The 26,405-nt window shown below is 38.5% G+C and overlaps 1 protein-coding gene across 1 annotated transcript; it reads left to right on the top strand.

Moving 5' to 3' along the window:
- Positions 1–13,512: 13,512 nt before the first annotated feature.
- On the top strand, positions 13,513–25,738 carry LOC118804868. The gene is made up of 2 exons (XM_036565487.1): positions 13,513–13,565; positions 23,686–25,738. The coding sequence occupies exon 2, from the start codon at positions 23,699–23,701 to the stop codon at positions 25,736–25,738; it is 2,040 nt and encodes a 679-aa protein (XP_036421380.1). The 5' UTR covers positions 13,513–13,565; positions 23,686–23,698.
- Positions 25,739–26,405: the final 667 nt, after the last annotated feature.

Raw genomic sequence — 26,405 nt, 5'->3', positions numbered from 1 at the left:
ATTTGATAGCTAGATGCTAAGTGACTTAAATCTTTGTTCTTTCTACTATTCATGTCACTGAGGTTTAACCAAATATCTTCTCTTTCAGTAATGACCTCCATGCTTTCTACATCTACCACCAGCATTTCTCAGGTATGGAAGCAGCTTTATTTACATTTCTTTCTCTAGCATGTTGCTGGTTTGTTTTTGTCAATTTTTTTCTACCAGTAATAGCCCAAAACAATTATGTCTGTCTTTGATTGATGTCAGTATTTTAAACTTTATACAAAATGTCACCTAATAATTGATTATTGACTGACTGTAATAACCACTGGGAAAGAACAGTTTTGTAACTTTTTAAAATGTTTTCTCCTGGGTGGTGCATGCTTATATCATAAGGGGGAGGGTAGAGCATGGGGGGTACTCAACAGAGCGCAGAGTGCATTTGGAAAAGTTCTCCTATCTGTAGCACAGATTGTGTTTCTGTTTCTTACCATTTAAAATAAACACATTGTGTCGTTCATGAAACTGAAGTTTGCTTTTATGCATTTTGCCATGCCACCTCAAACTGTGGAATGAAAACATTGAGATTAAGGTGACTTAATGGAAATTTAAAAAAATAAGAGATCTATGGCCTCCTGCTTTGTTCAGAATTGGTAGCTTCCATTCTTCAGTACAATGTGAACCAGAGTCTGCCCACTTTTAAGAATGGAGACAATGTTGTGCCCATACTTTGTTTCTAGGTAATAAAACTTTTGCTTGACTGAACACTTTTCCTTTTCTGCAGTTTAATCTAATGTGCACCACAATGTGCACTCACCTTTTTCACTCCCCTCGAGTTTTCATGCCTAATATATCTGCTACCATTGTCGATCCCCATCTTATACAACCAAAGTTTAAATATTCATTTGACTAAAGTCCTGTCTCTTTTTCCTCTACTTCTAGGCCCCCTCCCACCCACCACATTGCTCCGCTACAGGAACATTCTCACCAGCAGTGAACAAAGTACAGAACTTTTGATCTTTAGTAAAAGTAGAAATTATCTTTTAATAATTGTCATATTTCAATAGTGTTTTATGTATAATAACTTGTGTTTAATACAATCATGGACATAACTAACTGTTGCAGTTGTAGTATTTTGATGAATAATTTCTGTTAAGGAGGAAAAAGAGACACTGAAACAGGACTTGAGTAAAATGAACAGAGTTAACTGTTCATGTCTGTATCTAAGCCTCCTTAACAGAAAGTATTCACCAAAGTTCACATATTTTCTATAATAACTTTTACTTCTGATAGTTATATAATTTAAAAGCAAGTTCTCAAGCACAAATGTTGACTGAATACCTCTATACAAGTAATATTTAACTAAGAGTATTTCTGCCGTTACTCAAGTTTGTAAGAGGTTGTGTACTTTGTCCACCCTGCTCTTCACTGACCGTCTAAGCCTAGAAGAGGTCAGGAACAAAAATCTGTATTTTTCAGGTATGCAAGCAACGTCTTTACTGGATTTGAGAGGCTTGCATGCTTGTACAAGTTTAGTTAGTAAACAGAAATATGCCTGTATCTGTTTCAGTTGTTGAAGTTAGCATTTTAAACCTTTACCTAACGTTCTCTTTTCCTACAGATATCCATCTGGTTCTCGACTGATCAGGACTTACAGCTTTTCCCAGGTGCTTTCACTTACAGTATTGATTAAAGTACTGCTCTTAATATTATTAGTACATATTTCATTATATATTTTACTACATCTTTCAGCACTGTATGTTGTCAATATTATGAATTTTAAGATGCATTTAGAACTATGGCTCATACACTTTGCTTTTTTCTTTACTTTGCAAAATGGTTGCTTGAAAGCAAGGGCTTTCAAGATCGTGTGCTGTTGTGAAAAACACAGTACATTGCTATTCACAGTACGGTTCTCTGTGTTCTGTTCTATTGCGTATGCCTTTTCTTGTTGTTGATTTGTCTGTTTTTCATATTTTCATATTTTTCTGTCTACTTTTTGGATTATTCTCTTATTTATGTTTTGTCTAGTGAGTGTTTATTACTAATTTTGCTTAGTTTTTCCTCATTTTTAATGCAGCCATGAATAGTCTACCTTCATAAGCTGCAAGTGACAAAGCAATTTACCAGAGACCTCCACATCTGTTAAGGGATGAGTATATTTAGCACAGTGAGGTGGGCTTCAAATGTTCATTCTCTTGTTCTCTCTCTCTCCCACACATATGTAAACACTCACTGGCCATTTTTAAGGTACTCCTAACTTACAGATTGCAGTCTATCTGTTTCTCTGCATACCTTTTACCCCCCCTTTCACCCTGTTCTTAAGTGGTCAGAACCCCCACAGGACCCCATAGAACAGGTATTATTTGGGTGGTGCACTGAACATCACTGTGGCCACTCATTTTCCACTCTATTAGACAGTCCTACCTTGTTGCTCCACCTTGTAGATGTAAAATTAAAGATGATAGCTCATCTGTTGCTGCACAGTTTGTGTTGGTCATCCTCTAGTCCTTCATCACAGCACGCTGTCAGCTTTTTTTTGTTTGTTTGTTTGTTTTTGGTATTTTTACTCCAGCAGTGACGCTGAGGTGTTTAAAGCATTGCTATATCTGATACACTAGTACTAGTGTCACACATAACACCATGACAGTGTCACTGCAGTGCTGAGAATGAAATAATAATAATACCTGCTCTGTGGTGGTCAAAGTGAAAGGGTTAACGAATTATGCAGAGAAACAGATCAACTACAATCTGTGCACCTATACATTAAACGGACCTGATTAAATGGAAAATTAGCATAGATACAAGGTAGCTGTACATAATTAAGTGGCCAGTGAGTGTATAGATATAATCAAGTACAGCAATGTACTGCACACACCAATTTAGTTTGTAATTTTTTGGTAAACACCACTGTAACTGTTTCTCTACTTGTGGTATTGTTATTCCACTCTTCTTGTCTGAATTGTAAGTTTTGTATATGTTGTTTAGACTATTAAAGCAAATGCTTCAAAATGCTTTCTGGTGTGGTCAGTTCATACCCACATAGTGTGGAACACACACTGTTAAAAATGAGAGGTCAGCTCAACTCAAAATTATATAGTAACTGATTACATGGCTTTTCTTGAGTTGACTCAACTTGAGGACACAAGAGTTCACACAAAACTTCTTAGTTGAATCAAAAGCTCTCTTAATTGTTTAGTTCTGCATCTCAGTTAGGTAAATGAAATTAACTTGTCGTTTCATACTCAATTTCCCTGCTAGCCAGGACTCATTCCATCACACGATCTTGCTGGACAGTTTTCCTCTTGGGCACACACACTTATGGATGGCTATGGCGTCACTGGGGCTCAAACTCACAACCTCCTGTTGTGATGACAACTTAGTCCATTGCACCACTCAGGAACACATGAAGCAACTCAGGTTTTGTGTCTACAAATGTTTAATATACCGTAGAAAATATTGTTGTTTTAACTTTTAAGCACAGCATTGTCTCATGTGGTTCAACTGTCTAATCATTTATCCCAACGTCAGGAGATTATGAGTTCTCAGCAATACCATAGCTGTCCATATCTAGAAGCCCAAGAGGAAAATATGCCAGATGGGACTATGATAGAAGGAGTACCAGCTACACTGTAAAAAGTGGCTCGTCAGATCTAAAAAAATTACTTCATGTAGGAACAAGTGAATTAACTAGTCTTATTCAACCTAAATAAATACTTTGAACGAACGATTCTTTCAATTAATGTAGGTTTTTGAGTTGACTAAAACTAGTAACTAGTAACAGTGGCACTCTGGTGGGTCTTCTGCTTCCAAATCCCATGGAAGCTAAAGAACCCTGCACTGACCTTCAGGATATGCATATGGGGCCTGCTGCATTGAATGTCGTTGTGATTTCTGCCATAGTTGCTTGTCTGTTCGCATGGACAATTCTAGCCCGACGCTGCCAGTCACGATCATTAAGCATCTGTGAGCCTCCACTGCACTGTCCATTGCAGGTGGTAATGCCTTCTATGACACATCCCAGATACACACGTGACACTGTGGATTAGGGAATGTTAAATTCCCACACAACTTCGGAAATGGAATTTCCCATCTGTCTGGCACCCATTATCATGTCTTGTTCGAACTTCGATAATTCATGTTGCCTTGCCATGAGCATCCTGGCCAGTGTTCAGCCTCATTCACAAGATAACACCTCACACGTTAGGCAAGTGTGGGTGTTCCCAAGCCGCCCCCTGAGGTAACGCCATTTCATAATGAATTTACATACTGATATCCCAAGACTTTTGGCATGTCAGTGTACATTTCCCGAAGTGCCCCATAAACTTTCCTTTAAACACTTTCTGTCCACATGAAATTAGACTGTACAACAACTAATTTCAATATAGATCTAGCAGTAAGTCAGCATAGACATACAAATTATTAAACAGCAAGTCAACCACAGAGCAGAGAAAAAAAGGCTTAAATTTATGCTAGTAAGACTAACCACTTGTAGTTTTACATGCACCCTAGCAAACACACATATTAGCCTGCTAAACATAAAGAAAGCAACTGCTATTATGAAATGTAATTCAATTAAATACAAGAAAATATGATTTCATGAAAAAAGGAGGCACATGAATTTTCTAGCTAGTTTAAATTGGTGATGCAAAAACAAAACCATACAATTTTTTCTTTGGTTGGTTTGAGTATTCATTCAAAAAAGATGCAGTTTTCTGTTTTTACTGGCACACAAAGAGGCTGGCCTGTGCTGCCCTTAATTCAGTGTGTGCACCACCTCAGTTCAACCAGCAGTCCAGAAACTACCACCACTGACTAGATATTATTTGAGTCTCTCTTTCTCTGAAGTCTATTGTTGAACTCCAGAGAAACTTCAGACTATTTCATTAAGTTTGCTGTAGATGTCTGCTCTGTTCTCAAATTGTCTGAAGTTTGTTTTGTGTTGGTCATCTCTCGTTCAAATTCAAGACTGCTTCAGAAAATAAGTTTTTATGTCTGAGCAGGTGCACACAAGCATAATCACCACATACAAACACTGGCAGTTGGATGGGTCGTACTGAAGAGGTCTGTGACTTTAAACATGCCACTTTTATAGGATGCCACCTTTGCAACAAGTCAGTAAGGCTATGTTCACACAGCAGGGAAAAGTGTCCCAAATCTGATCTTTTTCTTCTTATGTGACACAGATGTGCTGTCTGTGTGGCAGTGTGAACAGCAAAAAACGCAATACATGTCACATTTTCAATTCCGATATGGGAGAGTGATTCAGCCTGAACAGGATTATTGGAATTTATGTGACTTTTACATCAATGGCACTCAACATTCATCATAATTTCATAATTTCATCAAGGATTCCAGTGGTGGGATAGTGAGGTAACAGACCTCATAAACATTTGGTGTGATGTTTCCATATAAGTAAAATTAGAAGGCACTTATCGCAACCGCTCCATGTTCGAAGTTATTCCCAAAAGAAATGGCTGAACGCGGCCACAGGAGACCATGGCTGCAGTGTCAAAGGAAAGTCAAAAGTCTGAAAGCAAAGTTTAAACAAACCAAGGACATGAACCAAAGAAGCGGCCATGGCCAAATAACGTCCCCCTTTTACAGCAAGCTCGAACGCATTCTGGGTGATAAGCCCTGCTGTCAGCCATTGGATCTTCTTGATAGCTCCTGTGATTCTCGTGAAGATGAAACTGAAACCAAAAGCTCCAGGAGCAGACCTGCATCTGTTGGAAGCTATTGAAGATGGCAAAAAACAGGCATGAGAAAAAAATGCTTGTCGGCTATTCGTAGCTCAGTCAACTTTGACTTCAGTTTATATTACCTAAATTTCACAATAGGTTACTATAATTGATAAGAAAGACTTATAGATGAACGTGCTGTAAACAAGATTAAACTGAACATTTAACCTCAAATTATTAGCTATCTACTTTCAGTAAAACATAATAAGCAGTATGTTGTCCCAGTAGCGAGCCAGCATTGTTTCATGTTTGCTTAGAATAGTTGGGATGTCTGAAGATGCTAAAATCATGTATTGACTGCATATATAGTGGCAGCATATTCCTCATAAAGGAGAAGAAGGTACACCATACACTTTCTCAAAAATTAGCATGTTTGCTGCCAATATATAATACACTGGAATAGAAAATAACAGTGCTGTCTTCTCCCTTTTGGGAAATTTTGAAGTGATTGTCTCATTATAATAGTTCTGAGAAGGGCACTTGAAGACACAGCTTTTCACATTGTATAGTCTATTGTAAAATAATGAAATACATGTGCTACTGTTTAAAAATTTTAATTTTATTTCTTTAGATCCAGCTGATACCACCACTGAGCCACTCCCATGTACATCTGGAGGAAGTTCATTATCTGGAGAAAACTCATCAACCTCTCAAGAAAGCACATCATTGCGTGTATTTACATGCACTTGATAATCCAATAACTGCAGAAATCAGATTTTGTCAGTAATCCGATCAATGCATATACATGCACTTGAGGAATCAGGGAAAATCTACATGATCTACATGAGTCAGGCAATAATCAGATTTCTGCTGTGCAACTGGCCAATAAACTCAAAGAAGACGTGATGTAAACATAATGTAAAACTCAAAAGAAAAGCCATGGCATGAAGTTTAAAACATTGTGCCACTTTACCTGAAAATATGAACATACATCATCAAGAAAATGAAGAATATTTAAATCTTTCATTTTGTCAAGCATGTAGTTTCAGCGTCGCTGCAAAAGTGTTTTGCTGTCATCTTGTGGCAACACTGCTTGCTTATTTCCGGTAGCGCAGTCTGTTTCGCACATGTGCAGACTGAGAAATCCGATAGAAATCCAGGTAAGAGTATACATGCACTGAGAAATCTGATTACTGAGCTAAAATCCAGCTTTCTAATCAGATTTCTAAATCGTACTTCTAGACCTTACTCCGACTTAAGAAATCAGAGTATGCTGTTTACATGACCATTTGAATAATCAGATAACTGCAGAAATCCAGTAAGGATTGGAATATTGAGTGCATGTAAACACACTCATTGAGAGCTACTACAGAGACCTTTGGAGAGAGCATGGCTGCTACTGTGTCCTCTGGAGGGGAATGACCTAACTTTTGAGGTGGCTTTTGTATGGTCACCAATCACCACCACTGCTTGGATGGATGAATATTTACATTTGTCTTTAAAACTCTTGATTTTAGTTGCAAATTTTATATCATGATTGTAGAACCCATAACCACCTGGTATACCACTATTTTATGTAGGCATATCAAATGATTAGAAAACCTACTCCTGCCAGTGTCCCTAACCAAAGCACTGGCCAACTCGTTCATGCTGGTCCCAAGTGCTGTGCCATGGGTGCTATGACTAATTATCCCACTGAGAGAATAAATATTATATTTTTCATTGTCTTTGTCCATTCCATATGTTAAGCACAGTGCTGTAATACTTCATGTACCTCTAGAAAGGATGAACCCCTTCTATTCACCGTTTCCTTTCACCTCCAGTTTACTAAGAATAGTCATTCATAAAATCGTTTTAACATGCGCTGTCTTTTTACAGTTCAATCGATCAAGAACAAAAAAAGACAAAATTAGAAGACACACTTGAAGTCTTCACTGACAAATAAGCAAGGCCCTTGACAGAGATGACACAAAGCTTCACCTTAAAATGCAAGCAGCACAACATGAGCATGAGCTCAAATTGCTCACAATGTTCACACAGTTTCTAACCAGGTCCAACCTGATCCCACCTCCTCCTTTCTACCCTTCCATCCATTTACAACCCAACACAACCTCCTGCATGGCCTCCTTTCCAAAATTTTGCTCGGCCCTCTGCAATCCTCATGGCTCCTCTTCAATCTGCACCAGTAAACAACCCAACGACCAACCGACCTGTATCCTTCCTGCAAGATTTGGCTCAGCCGCTATCCTTAAGTCATGGTCCAACACACCCTCAGCCATTTTACTAGCCTCCAGATGATGAAGGTCAATAATGGTTGAGCATTCAGAGAGATCGCTTTGAAGCTTGAAAGTTTGAACAAAATGTTTTCAGTGTTCGTGTTCAGATACCTTTAAGACACTAATGTTCATTATAGTTACAGTAGTGGATATTTTCATTGACCAGGATAGTTATGATGTTTTGTTTGTTTTAAACATTTACAATTGAAAATTGCACTACCTCTAGGCAAATAATTGCATTAAGAACATATGTTAAGTTCTTTTTAAGCAGAGCTGTGGACACTGCCAGGCCATCTAACATATATCTTGGTGAGATTTTCAAGAGCAAAACATTGAACAAAAGTTCATTTGTACAAAATACTGTGGTTACTCTGGTCATAATTCTGATGCTGCATATAGTTCACATTAACCTTACACATGTGTTTATTGAGAAGCAAACATATATTTTGTAAGAGAATTCCTTCAAATTAGAACTTTTATTTTGGTAGTAAACATATTTTATAATGTTTAGTGTGTAATGTTTGGAATGTTTTAGATAAAATGGCAATAAACTTTGCTGTCAGTACTTGTAATCTTTGTAGTGCAAAAAACATGAAAGTTTAAAGCTGAATGATGGCTGATATCCTCTGTAACCTAAAAAATACATCTTATATTCTGCCATCACCAAAACCTGTCTGATAAAGAATAATTCCTTTACCTCAAAAACACTTCTAAATGAAATATTTCTGTATTAAACATAAAGTAAGCTAATATGTATGTATAAAAGGGGTTTGTGCAGAATGTTACACTGCAGCAAGAACCCACTCAATGTTCACCAAAAAGCTGTGCCAGTGTATCTCCGACTCTTACTGGGCTCACTATATCCTGTGCCCTTCCTTCTGGTTCTCTGTATACCAGAGAATCAGTCTACTCAGGATCCTCGTAGGCCTCACCATGCTTTTTACACACATTGTGTAGTGTGCAGCATGCACTTATGATGGTGGGGACGTTTCCCCAGGCATCTCCACTGCCCCTTTAGTCTGCCAAACCCACACTCCACTGTCATTCTGGCCCTGCTGTGTCTCGTTAAAGTACTTCTGCTGTTCTGTCAGGTTTCCTGTGTCGGTGTACCCTGTTAGCAGCCACCTTCGAAGGGGATACGTTGGGTCACCAAGCAGCATAATTGGTACTTTGATGCCATTGATCTCTTCTGTGTCCTGGGATAATGGAAATATGACATGGGTGACATTTGGGATAATTAAATATGCTTTCCTATTTCATTTTCAAGAGGTACATTTTTTTAGTGCATTTTCAATGTTTGTCATGACAAGTTCTGACACCAGGTAGGTTTGCCAGTTGGGCAAAATTGAAAAATAATGTCATAATTATGTTGTAATTAAATCAAATTATGAGAAATTAATCATTTCATTTCATATCCTTAATGGTTATAATCTACAAAGAGGATCAATGTTGCATGTACGTGAAGGGTATAGAAAAAAAGACCTACTTGAGGGAACAGTTCCCCTCTTTCTGCCATAGCATAGATTTTTGAATTTTTAAGAACTTTGGCATCGTGGACACTGCCGGGCCATCCGACATATATGTTGGTGAAGCAGTCAAGAGCAGAACATAAAATTAATGTCCAATCTTTAATGTGATATTGTACAGCAATATATTCAAGTGTCCTATTTACTTTAAATGACTTGCCTAGGAACTGTAAAGAAAATAGAAATGAGCTAGTAAAATCTGGCATTTCCCAACAGTGCAACAAAAACTCATATGAAATGAAAATATACTTCTGTATCACATTGAACACGGCTTTTAATAATGCTTGAATCACACTGATTCTCCACTAGAAAAAAAACAGCATAGACCAGCACATGCTGTGCTTGACATTGGTGTGCTGGTCACTAGCTGGATGACCAGCTACATCAGCTCCAGACCATCACTAACTAGCGTGGACTAGCTTAGCATTGACTATGCTGGTCTAAGCTGTTTTTTTTTTTGTTTTTTTTTTTTCAAGCAGGGTGCTAAATGAAGACTGGTTGATACTTTACAGTCAGTTAAAAGCAATAGAAAAGAAAATAATTTAATTCTAATAGACTGTAGAATAGGCTTACCAGAACTGATGATCCATGGTTCCCTGCAGAAGAACTGAATGGCTCTTACGGTTGAAATAGTTGCCATTACTGCTTTCAGGGGCAATGATGAGAATATGACTCCTGTCGATAGCCCCGACACACTGAGAAAAGCTTCATCTTGTTCGAAAGCCTCGTGGGATGTCCTGGAGGTCATCTGTTTGGGGTGGCTTGATATGATCAGGCTTGAGAACATAACGCATGGCCTTGCAAAAATCATACATAATCAAGCAAACAGACGCCTTGCTGATGCCAAACAGGTCAGACAACGTGCCGTAAGCCACCCCTATTGCCAGCTAGTACAACACAACTCCTACGAGCTTTCTCAGAGACATGGTTGGACCTTGTGTGTGTATTTTACTTTTATACATCGAACAGTCGCTGACATATGTAGCTGAAAGTTGCCTGCGACATCCTGAAATTCTGGATGAATTCCGTATCTGAGAACAAATCCACGTCTCAATCCCACCACTCCTGGCTCCAATTTTGAATCCAGATATTCCTCTCCAGTGAAGTAGCTTCCATCAATCCACAGACACCCATCAGTAAAATCTTGGCCTTTTTCCTTCCTCACTCTCATGATAAATTTATCTGGTTTACTCACTGGAAAAGTTTGTATCTGACTCGCAGCAACAGGATTGTTAACTAGGGAAACCGGAGTAGAAGAAGAAGGAGTAGGTGTAGCAACCCTGAGCAATCTCTGAGCTGAGATGAGATGTCCTTGATCTCTGACAAAAGCTGGGTTAGTTGGGCTTGCTGTTCAGCTTGCTGGTGGGTTGCCTATGGACTGAGAAACATAGTCCTGAGCAGACATGTCGGCTGTAGGCACAGCCAGGTCTAAGGGAGGCGTGACATTGGCATAAACTTTTACAACTATTTTATCATTATTAATATTACATATAAAAATTACACATAAGAAGTCACATGTAGGTTCACTGGTCATTTTGTATAGTAAATAAAACAACTTTATAAGTGCTGTTGACAGTGCGATCTCTGCTTCCTATCAAAACCACTGTAAAAAATCTGAGTAAGAAAGTTTCTCTACTATGAATCACATCAGTGAAATATTGAGCTCTGAATGACTTCTTATCTCTCAACAACTGGATTATGCTGAAATTTTGAAAAATTCAGAGGAATTCACTATTTAGACCAGAACAACACCATAGTGACAATCATTAGACTAGAACAAAACCATAGTGAGAAACACTTTCTTTGATTCTCAAGTGCATTTAATACCATACAACCAACCTCTCATGCTGTGGGAGAAGATGGATAAAATGGGTCTTGGACTACCTGTCTGGAAGACCCCAGTATGTGCAGTTGGGAACCTGCCAGTCAGATCATCTGGTCAGCAGCATTGGAGCACCTCAGGGAACTGTGCTCTCCCCCTTCCCCTTCACCTTGTACATGACAGACTTCCAGTACAGGTCGGACCTCTGGCACCTTTAGAAATTTTCTGATGACTCATTAGGGATGGGCAGGAAGGAGAATAAAGAAACCTTGTTGAGTGGTGTATGAGGAACCACCTGCTCCTCAATGTGGCCAAGACCAAGGAGATGGTGGTGGACTTCAGGAGGAAGAGGACCACGATCAGTCCTGTTACCATCATGGGTCAGAACGTCAAGCGGGTAGACACTTATAAATATCTGGGTGTCCTGCTTGACAACAAACTGGACTGGAGGGCCAACACAAGGGCTGTGTACAGGAAGGGGATGAGCAGTCTCTACTTTCTGAGAAGGCCCTTTAATGTGTGCACCATGTTGGCGATCTTCTACCAGTCTGATGTTGCGGGTGCTGTCTTCTTTGCAGCAGGCAGGGGAGGCAGTATCAGAGGCGGAGATGCAAAAAAGCTGAACAAACTGATCAAGAAGGCTGCCTCAGTCTTGGGCCATTCACTGGATTGTTTTGAGGTGGTGGTTGAAAGGAGGTCACTTAATAAACTTTACTGCTATCCTGAACAATACATCACACCCCCTCCATGACCTACTGGTCAGACAGCAGAGCACCTTTTAGCAACAGACTCATTCAGCTCTGCTGTAGTAAGGAACGGTACAGATGATCATTTGTACCAGCAGCGATTGCACTGTACAACACCTTCTAACTGTGCCAGGACATTATTGTACACTGAGCCACTGACAGGACAGATTACTATGCACTGCCACTTTGATTATAAATCTATACATATTTAATATTGCACTGCCACTTTGTTTATTTGTTCACAAATTTTGCACATTGCACTGTCACTTTGTTTATGTATCCATACATGTCATATTGCACAAATATTAACATTGTTAATCATAATTGTCGTTACAGTACATAGCCACCTGTGCATTCACTGGAGGGGACATGCACCACTGCATTGTCAACTGTATAGTATGTATACAATTTACTTTTTATTTTTTGTACATTGTGCATTTATTTTTATTGTTTTGGTATATTGTATCATTTATCTTTACTTTGTATTTAAGCATCTGTAAATAGTGTATGGCAAAACTTTGCTTCTATGCATTTTCCTTATGGTTTGCTTTTTACTATACTTTGTACTGCTGCAATAGTAGCCGGGATTAAAAAAGTGATCCATCCATCCATCCATCCATCCATCCAATATTATCACATGTAAAAGTTCGGGCACTCCTGGTCAAATGCTTTGAGTTTGATTGTCTAAGTGAAAATACATATACATCCTCTACAGATAACACATCTGCTCATTTTAATGCACACTTACGTATCAATAGAAATATACGCCATATTAAAGTTTGTTCCTGCAGAGGACATGTCAGTTTCCACTTTTTAAGTTTTCGCTTACAAAATCAACAAAGCATTTTAAACAAAAATCTAATGTTTAGTTACTGTAGGTTAACTTAATATGGGTGTGACAGTCTAACAACACTTGCAGTTGTTTTAAGTAACCATTAACACAATGTAATCTGCTTTCTAAATAAAACATTGTGAAGTAAATGTACAGCTCATAGACCCTTTGCACATGCTAATGTCAGGTCCCACACTGGTGCAACAAAGCAGAATTAAACAGAGCATCACTGTGAAATAATGGGTATTTATTTGTACTTTTTGATAAAATGTTCTGTTTTGCTGTAAGATATCAGAACTGCAACAATGTTTAAATACATCTTAGTTTTACTGCATTTCATCAGACTGAATTCCATTTTCAAGCAAACAATAAGGAGAGAGAACTCAACAAAGGATCACAAACAAGAAATCCAAGTAATTAACAATCACATAGCTCAAACATGATGAGAACTTGTGCTTTATGTACTCATTCAGTTAGACATTATGCAGCTGATCTCTTGGCACAGGAGCGCCAGCCCACATGAGAGCAATTAAGCCCCTCCTGAAAGTTCAGTGACATAGCTCAGAGGGATTCCTGGGTTGTTTGACCCCATGGACTATAAATTCTGACTTTCATTCTTTCATTCCTCCTCTTCCATTCAGGTCAGCAGAGCTGAAAGAACATCATCAACACCTCCAGTGAAAACTACTCAGTTATCAAGGTAAGGCAGCTGACTTAAACCAAAGATTATTATTGACTGGATGTATTTGAATATTTTTTATCATTAGTGCAAACGCCAACGTAAATGTTCACTGGACATATACAGGACTGTTTGCCATGACATCTTTCTGCCAAATTGTAGATTCTAGAAAAAACATGCATTTGCATCTTAATTATGCCACTGAACACTCTCAAGAAAAAAAGTACTTTTCGGGGTCCAAACACTGTCAGTGGGGTAAAAGACTCGAGGGTGCATCTTCAACACCTTTAAGGAACATAATTTTATTACATTCCATTGCAGTTATAGATTCATTGACTCCATACACCCTGTTTTTTACTCCAAGCTTTGAGTAATTACATTTGAGTATTACATTTTCTACTGCAAGAGTTATTGGGATAATCCCTTTTTTTCTGAAAGTGTAGCTAGTACTATCAAGCAGCCTAGTTAAAGGTTTTGGAAAAGCATGAAGGGATAGTTTAAATAGGTCATTACTGTAGCTTAGGGTCATTCAGATGAGTTCAGTGAACTGTGTGCAGTCCTCTGTTATCTTTCTAAAATCATACTGGCTTGGCCGTCAATGTGATTGTTCTTTGCTTCAAGTGGAGACAGGTGAAGCAGACTAATGCATATCCTGACGCCTAAGGTTTTCATTTTCATTTTTGACTGTAATACAGTTGATGTTAAATTTAGTGTTATGTGCCATCTGCCCAACAGTCTCAGTTTAGGAATATGAATCTTCTAAATAATCTTCATTCTAAACTGTCTTCATTCTTCATTAAAATCAGTCTTCAGACAGGGCTTGAGAGAATCCGAATATTGAGCTGTTTGTTGATATTAAACTGCATTTTTCTGTTTACTTGATCTATTCTATGATTAAGTACGTTTTTTGTTTTTTGTTTTTTTTCCTACAAAAGAATTGACTTCTATGCACATTCTTCTTAAAGGAATAGTTCAGTGAAATTTCCACTTTTCCCCAAAAAATATCATCAATCAAAACATGTTGCTCCTTTGTTTTTCCATTGGAGCTATAAAGCTAATGTAGGTTCTATAGGTGAGTGGAAGCTTTACCTTACCATGGTGCATTGCACAAGATGCAGTTGTCAATATGTTTTCTGACACCGTATGATAGAGTGTTACCTATAAAAAGTTTTGGAAAGCTAGTTTAATAATGTATTCTGGTTTTGATCACTGATTAGAGAAAAACTATCACATCTGTACTGTAAAAACAAATAAGTTCAGAGTACTCAAAACTTTTGTTGTAACTGATTACCTAATAAAATTTAAGTTCATGTAATAAATCTTTTAACTTAACTGTAATTGAAAATTTTATTTTTACTGTAATTGAAAATTATACTTTTACTGAACTATTTGTTTTATATAAATTTTATTTTTTCTGAACTCGCATATAATATTTACAATTTATAATATTTTTAAGTTCTACACACTACATTAGTTTTAGTTAACATTATAAAAGTAAATTAAGTTCTCCTAACTTAACAAATACCCAAAACATATAATAGTAGACCTCTTATTTTTATATAGGAAAATCTACTCAAAAGATTAAAGTGTGTCATACCCAAACACTGCTTGAATCCTAGTCAAGATCATTTCAACCAATTACATTCAAAATACCAAATTTTAAGCAAGTAATTCACAAAAACATGAATTAATACCAAGTAATAAGTTATTTATTAAAGTTATACAACATATAAAACAGTCTGCCATTCCAAAGGCACTACCAACTGTTATCAGACCTTGAAATATTTTCTTCTGTTATTAAATATTTCACAGTAAACACTAAACAACAGACTGAAAACACAAAAGTACACTTCTCTCCTCGAGCATCATTTATACTTACACAGCTACCTTAAAGGAAATAATTCAATATATTAACATTTATATTATATAAACAATATATATATTGATGTTCTTTATGGCATTCAAATGTGTGAAACACCAACTGCATAAACAACTATTGAACATCACAGTGAATGGTGTTTTCTGACATCAGGCTGAACATGATGGCTGGCAGAATATTAATTAGTAAGAATTTTGACAATTTAACAATTCAGTCTTTATACATGCACTATGCTTAACATTCAGTTTTTGAACTGTGAGATTTGCAATCAAGTGACAACACTGCAATAATATCTTGACAACAAATCAAACAATCAAATAACAACAATCAAATAACATCTAACAACAAAAAAGTTAAATCAATAACTGTTCAGTCAGTTGCATTTTTAAACTTTTTTCATTCTCATTCTCAGCACTGCAGTAACACTGACGTGGTGGTGGTGGGTTAGTGTGTGTTGCACTGGTCTGAGTGGATCAGACACAGAAGTGCTGCTGGAGTTTTTAAACACCTCAGTGTCACTGCTGGACTGAGAATAGTCCACCAACCAAAAATATCCAGCCAATAGCGTCCTGTGGGCAGCATCCTGTGACCACTGATGAAGGAATAGAGGATGACCAACACAAACTGTGCAGCAGCAGATGAGCTATCGTCTCTAACTTTACATCTACAAGGTGGACTGACAAGGTAGGCGTGTCTAACAGCATGGACAGTGAATGGACACAGGGTTTAAAAACTCCAGCAGCACTGCTGTATCTGATCCACTCGTACCAGCACAACACACACTAACACACCACCACCACCACGTCAGTGTTACTGTAGTGCTGAGAATGATCCACCACCCAAATAGTACATGCTCTGTGAGGGTCCATGGGGGTCCTGACCACTGTAGAACAGGGTAAAAGGGGGCTAACAAAGTATGCAGAGAAACAGATGGACTACAATCTGTAATTGTAGAACTACAAAGTGCACCTATATAGTAAGTGGAGCTGATAAAATGGACAATGAGCGTAGAAACAAGGAGGTGGTCATAATGTTATGCCTGATTGGTGTACACTGACACCTCCTTGGATCTTATGTGTCCAAGAGTGGACACTGAGTGAACACCTTAGCTTCACTGCTGTGTCTGATCCAAATGTACCAACAGAAAACACACTAACACCACCACCGGGTTATAGGGTAGAAGTAGGCTAACAAAAATGCAGAAAACAAACAAACTAAAGTGCATTACTGTAGAACTAAAGTGCAATTATATGATCAGTGGAACTGATGAAAATGACAGAGTGTAGATACAAGAAGGTGTCTATTAAAGAGGTTTGTCAGTGTACATGTATGGACCACTTATGCACATGGGCATTCAAGCTTCTTGCTTGGTTCAGTCTTTCATCAAGTCATTTTTCAAACTCAGCAGGCATGGTTTCAGTGGTTTACCATCATCCAGACACATCACTATTTTCTGAATAAAGGTGAATGTGTGGATGAGTTTCTTTGTATATTCTAAATTGAATGCATAGACCAAGCCAAACAACACCATGAATGCATCAGGCAACCTGGGAAGATCACTCACAACAATTTCCCCCTCAAGTACAACAGAGATGCTCTCGGGGCTGAAGGAGTCCACACCAGAAGTGAGGAGAGCAACAGGAGTGTCAGTGATATCTGGCTCCTCTTCCTGCTGCAAAATAAAAGCAATCCAATTATAAGGAGAGTTGCAGAAGGAAGGTTATAAGTCATTGCTCCAGTGACAAATCTTAACAAAATTATCAGATACAATTTTTGTTTACTTTATATGTATACACTGCATTAATTTATATTTACCCATCCCATTGCTTACATTGTAGGTCTTGAAGAACTCCGAGTCATCCTCGCGCAGGTAGACAGGAAGTGCACGAAGGGACACACTGCGTCTTACATTGGCATCATTTTCTACCTTGATTGACAAATCAAATTAAGTAGTTATTGTAAAAACTTTCTTAAGCATAAGTCTGTCGTACCTATACAATTTCTGTACAACAAATCAATCTTTTATTCCTCCGATTCAATTTGGCAGTATAGTGGTTCAGCTTCATACTAATACATACATTTCTTTTTTTAACTTAACACATTTTAAGACGGTTGTATTTGTTAAGCATTCATAGCCATTCATAGATCCATCTTTCTGGAATTGCCAACATTTTTAATTGACTAACTAACGAGTCTTAGACACACAAGCATTGTACTGTATGTATCCTTTAACCAGAAACAAGGTTGAATTCCTTTATTTCTGACCTCTTGTGTTTGGTTGGGTTGACCCCTAGAGACAAACAGTGACAGACAGTGTAACAACACAACAGTGACTGTAATTCCAGTCACTATCCCAGCACTTAATTGCAGGCTAGGTCTACCCAACAATGATCCAAAGATGTGCATAAAACATTCAATTAACATCTGTGATATGTTTGTACAAAATATAACAGTCTGAGTCAAGCTTCTGGTATGTCCCATGTGGTTCCTTTTAACTAAGATGCATTCATGTGATAATAGTCTGCAACTTGTACTGATAAAGAAAACAAAGAACCATACAAATAAAAAACTATGGCTATTTTGAGATGGCTCTATGTAATAACAGGATGATAAGCAAATTTGATATTTATAGTGGAGAGTTTTCAGTGCCTGGCCAAGTCTTGGTACATTTGAATCTACTGCATCAACTAAAGTTGTCCTTAGCCTTAATTAACCTCAACCTTAATTGAACTCTGCACCTTTGTTTGATTTACTCCAGTTTACTCCTTTAGTTTTGTGCTGCAATACTCTGAAATGTCTACACAAAATATGGTCAATGTTGTGCTGTTGGCAAAGTTAATCTTAAACATACCTGGCAATCATAAGTCCCAAGGATCTCTCGAAGCACCTCTGCTGTCTTGCCTGTCCGGAACGCCTTCTGCCTGAACAAGGCAATCAGTCATGGTGTGTGTCGGTCGAGTTCTGTGTAGAACTGGTTGCGCAAGTTCACATTTGTTATGGGTCACTGAGATTGTTCCATTGTCAAAAAGAAGTGCATATGTTTTTGGGCTATAAGAAAATGGTCTACAGTAGTAGTGTAGTAGTGTCTCTTCAAAAAGTCATTATCCTCCATCAGTCATGTAAAATACCAACAAGAATACATGTTGTAAAATGTAACATACTCTTCAGTGGAGTAATACGTATCGTTTTGGTGTTATGAGCAGCCTTCCTTGTGTGTTGTAAGCAGAGAGAGGTAATGTGTCATTGAGCTCTGATATGGTATAAACCATCAAATTCCCTGGGGCAAGTTCATAGGATTGCAAGTGTTCAATGTATTGTGCTTTGTGTTCACGGCTAAGAAGAACAACCTTGTTATTTACAAGAAGAATCTGTTCAATTTTGCAGAACTGAGGCAGTTCTCCCACCTGTCCCACGGACACAAACATTCCTATATCATATTCTGCTCCATCAGTGTTGACACTTGATGTCACGCATCCGCCGAGTGCCTCGTTGGATTCGGACTCGATCTCTGACTCTGACTTCCACACAGCCAACCAACGAAGATAGACAGCCGGACTCAAACTCCCAGAACTCTCCGGAAGGTCACATGACTCCCCACCTGACCTCAAACTCATATCCACGTTCGCGATCTCCTGAATACTAATGAATGTCACCTGTGTTTGATCATATGACTACTATAGTGTAGTATTTAAGCCCGGGCTTTAGACTAGGTAACTTGAGAAGTATTGCATCCGTTTTTCGTGATCTACTGAGCGTTTATTTCTGAATCTGATTATCGTGTATGACCTTTGCCTTTGTTCTTTGACTTTGTCTTTTGGCCCAGCCCTTTGGATTTTTTACCTGATTTTGGATTTTGGACTTAGACCCTCTGCTTGTGTTTTTGACCACGTTTTTGCCTTCTCCTGTTTGGACTGTTTGCCTGGTGTATATTTGTTTTGTTTCTCGTCTGCTTTCTGGAATTGACCCATGCCTGTTTTTTGACCACAAACTTGCACTGCACTTCTACTAGTAACGCCTCCTTTGTAGTTTATATCTGCAAGCGTCTGATTCTGTTTGATTCTTCACACTTGATGTGTTGTAAATCATGTTGCTGTCTGTTTTGTGAGCAATGTATGCCCTTGCGACATCAGGAAGCACTGAGACCATCACAGAGGAGACATTAGATGTCTGCTGGTGTGGTTTAAAGAATGATGGGGGACTGAGATGGTATGCCACCATGTACTGATGTCGGTTTGCTAATGTGTTTGCACATTCTTAAAGTTTTGTGTGTCCTGAACAACACGCTTGAAAAAGCGATGTTTGCCCTCAAATCTCATTGTCCACCGGTGGACAAGTGGCCCAAAACAGCGTATGAGATCTGGATAATGTTCAATGTAGTGATGTTTAGGGCGGAGTGTGAAATGAGGAAAAACCTCCTGCAGCACTTGTCTATGGTCCTGTATTTTCGTCTGCACATACTGGATAGTTTCTTCTGTAAATATCGAGGACAGCCCCAACTCAACTACCACTTTCAAATCCATGAGTACTGTCCATGCTCCATCTCCCTCTGGAATTTTATCACCAATAATTAAAGGGAGCAGTCTAAGCAATGTAGCATTTTCATGACCAGTCCTGCCGATTGTGTTCTTTGCAGCAAATGTCTTCGGGATAAGCTTTGATTTGTCAACCTTGTCTGTGTGCTGGTATGGAAATGACACAATTCTTTTGTTTAAATACTCAAGAGTAAAGTATTTGCAACGGATCATCTCTCCAATACACAGGGCAAGCTCTACGGGCACAATGCCCTCAAAAAGATCATGCAGGGCATCAGGTGGGAAACCAGTGATTGTATGAAAATATTCTAAACTCTGGTTAAGAACACAATCTCCTTGAACACCACACTGATCCTGATTCTCCCCATGCATCACAGCTTGCACATCACAGTCATGGCTGGCTTTTGTCCTCAGACTAAATTCCCCACCTCCTATTTCGTAAGACTGAATTTGATCTCGAGTAGCTGTGCAGAATCTGCAAAAATATTTGGCTCTGAAAGACTTTGTAAAGGCTGCCAACGCATGAGCTGCAAGATTGTCAGACACCACACACATGATGGTGCCCCGAACTGCCTTCCCAATGGACTCAATGAACACGCCATCTTGTTCAAGAGTACTGATGTCTTTTAACAGAGGACCAAGTACTCTTTCATAGCCAAATTTCTGAATGTCAGAAACTTTACACAATGCTGCTAGCTGAATCACATTAAAGGCTGATCTGTATTTACTAGGAAGATCAGCAAGTACCCAGTACACTGCACTTAGCTTGTGGATTTTCCTTGATGTGCCAAGTGGGTTTGCTATTTCAAGATCATCAGTGTACAAAAGGAGAGGTAGCGTTAGCTCCTCTGACGACAACAGTTTATTATCTTTAAAATATGACCCATCTTGGTGGCTCACATAATGGCCTTTAAGTGCTGTCTTTGTTTCTTTAATTTTGTCAAGAATATCAGTTTGTCTGAACACTTCCTGGATCATCTCAAGAATGGAAACGTGTACAACTGTGTGCCCTGGCTCTAGCACGTACTGTACAGGCTTTACTACAGGGAAATTTTTCTCAATATAAGTTTTTCGTCTCTTGGTCGAAGAGAAGTCTTCACCTTTAGCTGTTGCACTGGCAAAAATATTACAGTCCATAACAGCACTGACTACCTGATCAAGAGATGCTTCAGTAGCAGCAATGTCATGACTCTGTAAGACATCTCTAATAGTCTTCTTGACGAGGGGTTGGGACAAGGCAAATATTTGAGTCAAATGTTCTACTATTTCCTGAGTTGCCATGTTGGATACATGAAGGACAGTTTGCATCTTTAAAAATAATGATGCTATATTATTGCGCAACTGGGCTCTCAAATTATCAGTGTCACATTGACTCACAACCTCAGAAAGGTCAAAGAAAGATGAGTTCTCACACTGAGCAGGTCCTTCATCATCACATTCAGCAGATGTTGTTACTGGAGCACCACCATTCTCTACTGACACGACATTATCATCATAGTCTGAACTACCCACATGTTTTCTACTTTTATGTGCATTAAATGGAAATGCACATTTGTGCGGTAATTACAGTTTTTGAATGGGCATGCTACCATCTCATGTTTCTGTAAATGACTCAAATGACTAAACAGCACTGCTTCAGAAAAGGGCTGCTTACAGGTACACATGAGGCATGAAAACATTGCATGTGCTTCTACTTCTCTATCTGATTTGGCAGCATCCTTATGAGACCGTGACAAATGAGCTTTCAATGCATTAAATGACTGAAAAGTACAAATACACTCATCATAGAGACATGGCAGAGGGCTAATTCTTAATTATAATGACTGTGCTGCAAATGATAGTGCATAAATAATTTTGCCCTAGCATCTAAGGACACGGAACACAACTTGCACTTCCACTCCATTTAATGACCTGCTCCCTGAAAACCTAACACTCTTTTAAGAAATGGGCATTGAGTTCAGCATTAGCACTGCACAAAAAAAATTAATTAATTACAATTAAGTTAATTACAATAGTGTTCATATAAGCAGGCTTAACTTTCAGAAGTGTTGCACTGTCCCATCAAATGTATGCAAGCAAAGATTGGCTAACCTTTTGCAAAACTTGCTGTTGAAGGAAATTGTTGGTAGATGTCAATATGTCCCTGCAGAAAAAGAAGTTTTAAACAATTAATAACAATTCCAATGATCTCGGTTAATTAATTTCCAAAATTTGATGCTTGTAATTTTTAAACGCAAAACTGAACTAACCAAACTAATTTTACATGCTGTATTAACATTCAGCAGCACTTGGTGTGGTACGAGACTCACACACAATACCAAAATTAAAAAAAAAACAAAAAAAAAAAACAGAGGGATAATGTTCACGTTTAAGTGCACAAACAAGGACAGGATATAATATATAATGAGCAATTAACTCGGTGCTCGTACAGATGTGAAATTCTCGACCCTTGTCGTGTGGCAAGCTGGACTTAAAAATTGCGCCTTTTTTGTATTTTACCAAACATTCAGACATGCTCATGAATTAGCAGTTAAGCTATAAACGATGCTAACGCTAACTAAAAACTAACACTAACTACCTTCCCAGCTTTACCAGCTAAATTTATCAGCCCTGCAGTAATGTTACCTTGGCTGCCAACAGACTAGTAAGTGTTAACGGTAAAAAAAATCAAAAGCGTTTTACTTTCAATACCAAAATGCATATTAGAAGGAATACAAGACTTTGGAAAGTAAAACTTTGCTGAATCTTTTTTGACGACTGACTGGTAAAGCCTGTTGCTATTAGCCTGTTGTTATTAGAATTATGATAGGTTAGCTTAACGTTAACGTAATTTTTCCAAGCTGGCGTCAGATACTGATACAGGCACAAATCCTAGTTTGAAAAATAAAGACCCCCAAACCGTTTTCTTCACAACATTAACAACTACTTACCCGTTTTGCTGCAAAACTCTTCTCTCCGGTAACGTCCAGCCATCTTGACCATTTGGGAACGGTAAATCCGGGGCACAAGGCACGTTGATGACGTCAGACGTTGCATGTCTTTGTTTACTCATAAATTAGAATGTAGGTGACAATGTTTACTCATAAATATATATTCTTGTCAAATTAAAACGTAATGATAAGTTAAGATAATGCAAAACTTTAATGTTGAGTTAACTAAATAACAGGTTTTGATTGCTACACCAATAAAGTTTCTAAGTTAGTAGTACTGTTCGGGTTTACAGTGTGTGCAATCCACTGCAGATAAACACCTAGCCCTTCAGTACTATTAGTTATAAGTCAATATTGTTGCTATGGTAAAGACATCACTTGTGGTGAGAAAATGTGTGTGTGTGTGAATTTACCGCTAGCAGCACACTGTATTCCCTCACAAGGGCCATCATTTGCTGTCTCCCTTCTCCCCTCATTACCCCACACTGTGGCAACCAATAGACTCTCATGAAAGAAAAAAACTCACTAAAAATCTACATTTAACAGACAAATTTAGCTCATAGCAGAAGCTAGCCAGAAACCCAGCTCAAGTTCTCAATGTTCTCTCCCTTCTTTCAGTCATACTCCAACCATATATTAAAGATATGACCAAACTAGGAAACCACAGTATTAACACTATATAAATCACATTTACAAGCTTCAAACAGGCTACTGGAGGTCAGGCAGACTTGTAAACCTTCTATAGAGACAAACATACAGAAAAAACTACAAACATGTCTTTTTCTTATTTGTTTTAGCAGCAGAAAACTGGTAATGGCTTCCCAAATTGCTAAGACCTGTCAAAGCCTCACCACAGCTGAGGAGATGAGAAACCAAACCAAGCTTGTGATGCAGCCTTATGCTAACTGGGAAAAATACCTGACTCCTGCTCCACTCTCCATAGCCATCCTGGGAGAGCTGGTCTATATTTCATCCAAAACAGATTTCTCCATCAACAAAAACCCACCAAAGGACGGCTACAAGTACATCAAATACCCAGATTCATTTCGTGCCTGTCTCATGCAAGTGTGTAACTCTGGCTGGTGGGCTTTCAATGAGGCCCACAAGAACATGGATCAGATTCGGCTCCACACCATGGCTGTCCCAGACTATATGAAGTCTGCAGTAAAAATTCTGTTCCAAGGTGATGATGAGCTTGTTAAAGCCCATCTTCCTGACCAGCTGGAGAACATTCGTGTTATAGCAGATGACTGTCTTGCACTGGCTGAATCAACAGAAAAGCGGTTCACTGACGTCTTAAATATTATCCAAGAGCTGCTGGAAGCCTGTATAAATGCTGAGCACTTTTATGGAGAAGAGCTGGAAGCAATCAAGAAGAAGCTGGAGGAGGCCAAACTGAGAGCACAGACATCAAAAGAAGTCAATGAACGTATGCAGAAGGCAGTGAAGGCCATGGAAAAGGAGCTGCAGGAGGCACAAGAGAACTACTCAAAAGCACTGGACTCCCTGCCTAGTGGTTGGGAAATGATTGCTATGGATTTTGTTGCTGCAACAGCCGAAAGCATTATTACTCTGTTTAATGGAATGATAATCTTTTATAGCATATATAGGAACGTGAACATATCAAATGCAACAAACAAGAATAGTTCTGCAGATCCAGTTGATGAAATAAACATCTACAGCAAGTCTGCAGAAATCCTGTATTGTGCAGAGATTTTTCTGCAGTATGTGCATGAGAAAGACATCGACTGGAAGGGCTTGTATGACCAGAAAAAGAAAGCTACAAGAACAGATTTTTTGAAAGACCAATTTCAGAGAATCCTTGCCAATATGGAAAAAATCTCAGAATGTGAACCAAAACAAAGTGCCAAGGAGTTATGTGAAGAGGGCATAAACATCTCCAAAGAACTGGCATCATATGCACCAGATGGGAAATGTGAAGAAGCCAAAACAGAGGAGCTAATTAAGAAAATCAGAAAACTGACTGAATCAGTCCGCAGTTTTGACTGCAAGAGCAAAAATGTCACAAAATCTCCTTCCCTGATTCCAAAACCAACAATGATGTTTAAGGAGGAAAGTAAATCTGAAGGCATGAGTGCTTCAGGAAGGGCAACAGAGAATGCCAGGTTCCGCATAGAGCAGAGCCGAGCTCAACTGAACAACACCAGAGAGATCTATGAGAAGAGTGTGGAGAACATGGAGAAAAACCAAAAGGAACTGACTGAAATCCTGATCACCATGAGGAACTGTGAAGTCAAAGAGATAGACTTTAACACCACCATACAAATGCTGGTCAAAGGGATGGATGCCATGGGGAGAGTGAAGGAGCAGTGGGAGAAGATGGTGCGCTTCTTTCAGATGGTGTCCAACATTGTGAAAATCAGCCTGAGCAAAACTCTGAAAGGTTTTGTCTCCACATCTGAGAAGACTCAGTCACTTTCCTACAACTCAAAGCTCTTCTCCAAAGACCTGCTCTACAGTCAAGCATTTCAGGCCACTAACATCGCCAGCCTCGTCCACATGATCTCAGCGACCTACACTGAAGTGTCTGACAAGTATCTCATGGATCGTGTCAGCTCACTGGGGAAACTTATGGCCATGGACAAGGAAAAACCAGAGTTTGAGCAGGAGCGTCTGCAGTTACAGAACTCCTGTGATGAAGCTCAGAAAGGTATTTTATGTCTTGTCCTTCAGAACAAAGACAAATTTGAAAAGAACAGTAAATCAAGACTGGAGAAGATTGACAAAGAGTTGCTGGCCATTCTTCCCTCTGCTACTCCAGAAGAGATGAAGAGCATCCAAGCAGCTGTTAAAAGTGGATTTGATATGAAATTGGAAGATGATTACTGCTGAGTGAATTCACAGCATTTAGCATCATCAGCTAATATGTTCACTGAAGAAAATGATAATTACTGTGATTTGCATTCCTTTTTTACCTTATTAGTTTTCTTTTGTAGTAGACAAAGTCTGAAACTAAAATTAAGCTGCCTTTTTTGCTGTTATCCCATATACAAAGTTGCTTTTTTTTTCCTTTGGTGTCTAGTGTGTTTGTGAGGCAGCATAATAATCACAATAAACTGGAAGACAATTTTTTTTTTTTTATAATGCATACTTAGAAATTATATGGAAAAAAACAGGTACCTTATAGTGACTGTCAGACAGTTGCAAATCAATCTCTGGCATTGATGACTGCCTCACCGTTCTTCGTTATATTTTCATAATCTTCTATTAAAATGATCAGTATTAGTTTACTGTAGGCCAGTGACTTGTTCATAAGTCGTTTATAACAACTCTCAAAGACCTACATAAATATTTATGAACACTTGTCTAACGGCAATCATTTATTATAAAGATTGCAGTTGCCTGTTTTGACCTTACATTGTAGTTGCATGTCAGATGCCTGCAACATCATTTCCATGCAACTTGACAGTTATGTGAAGCGGTTTAAAAACAATCAAAGTTGCTCTCAATACATTCAATTACTCCACTAGTTTGCAGCTGAGCTTCAAGTAAATTGCAC

The sequence above is a fragment of the Colossoma macropomum genome, unplaced genomic scaffold (assembly GCF_904425465.1).
Source record: "Colossoma macropomum unplaced genomic scaffold, Colossoma_macropomum, whole genome shotgun sequence".
Lineage (NCBI taxonomy): Eukaryota > Metazoa > Chordata > Actinopteri > Characiformes > Serrasalmidae > Colossoma > Colossoma macropomum.
The sequence above is the reverse complement of the archived record's forward strand: the minus strand, read 5'-3'. Positions and strand labels throughout refer to the sequence as shown.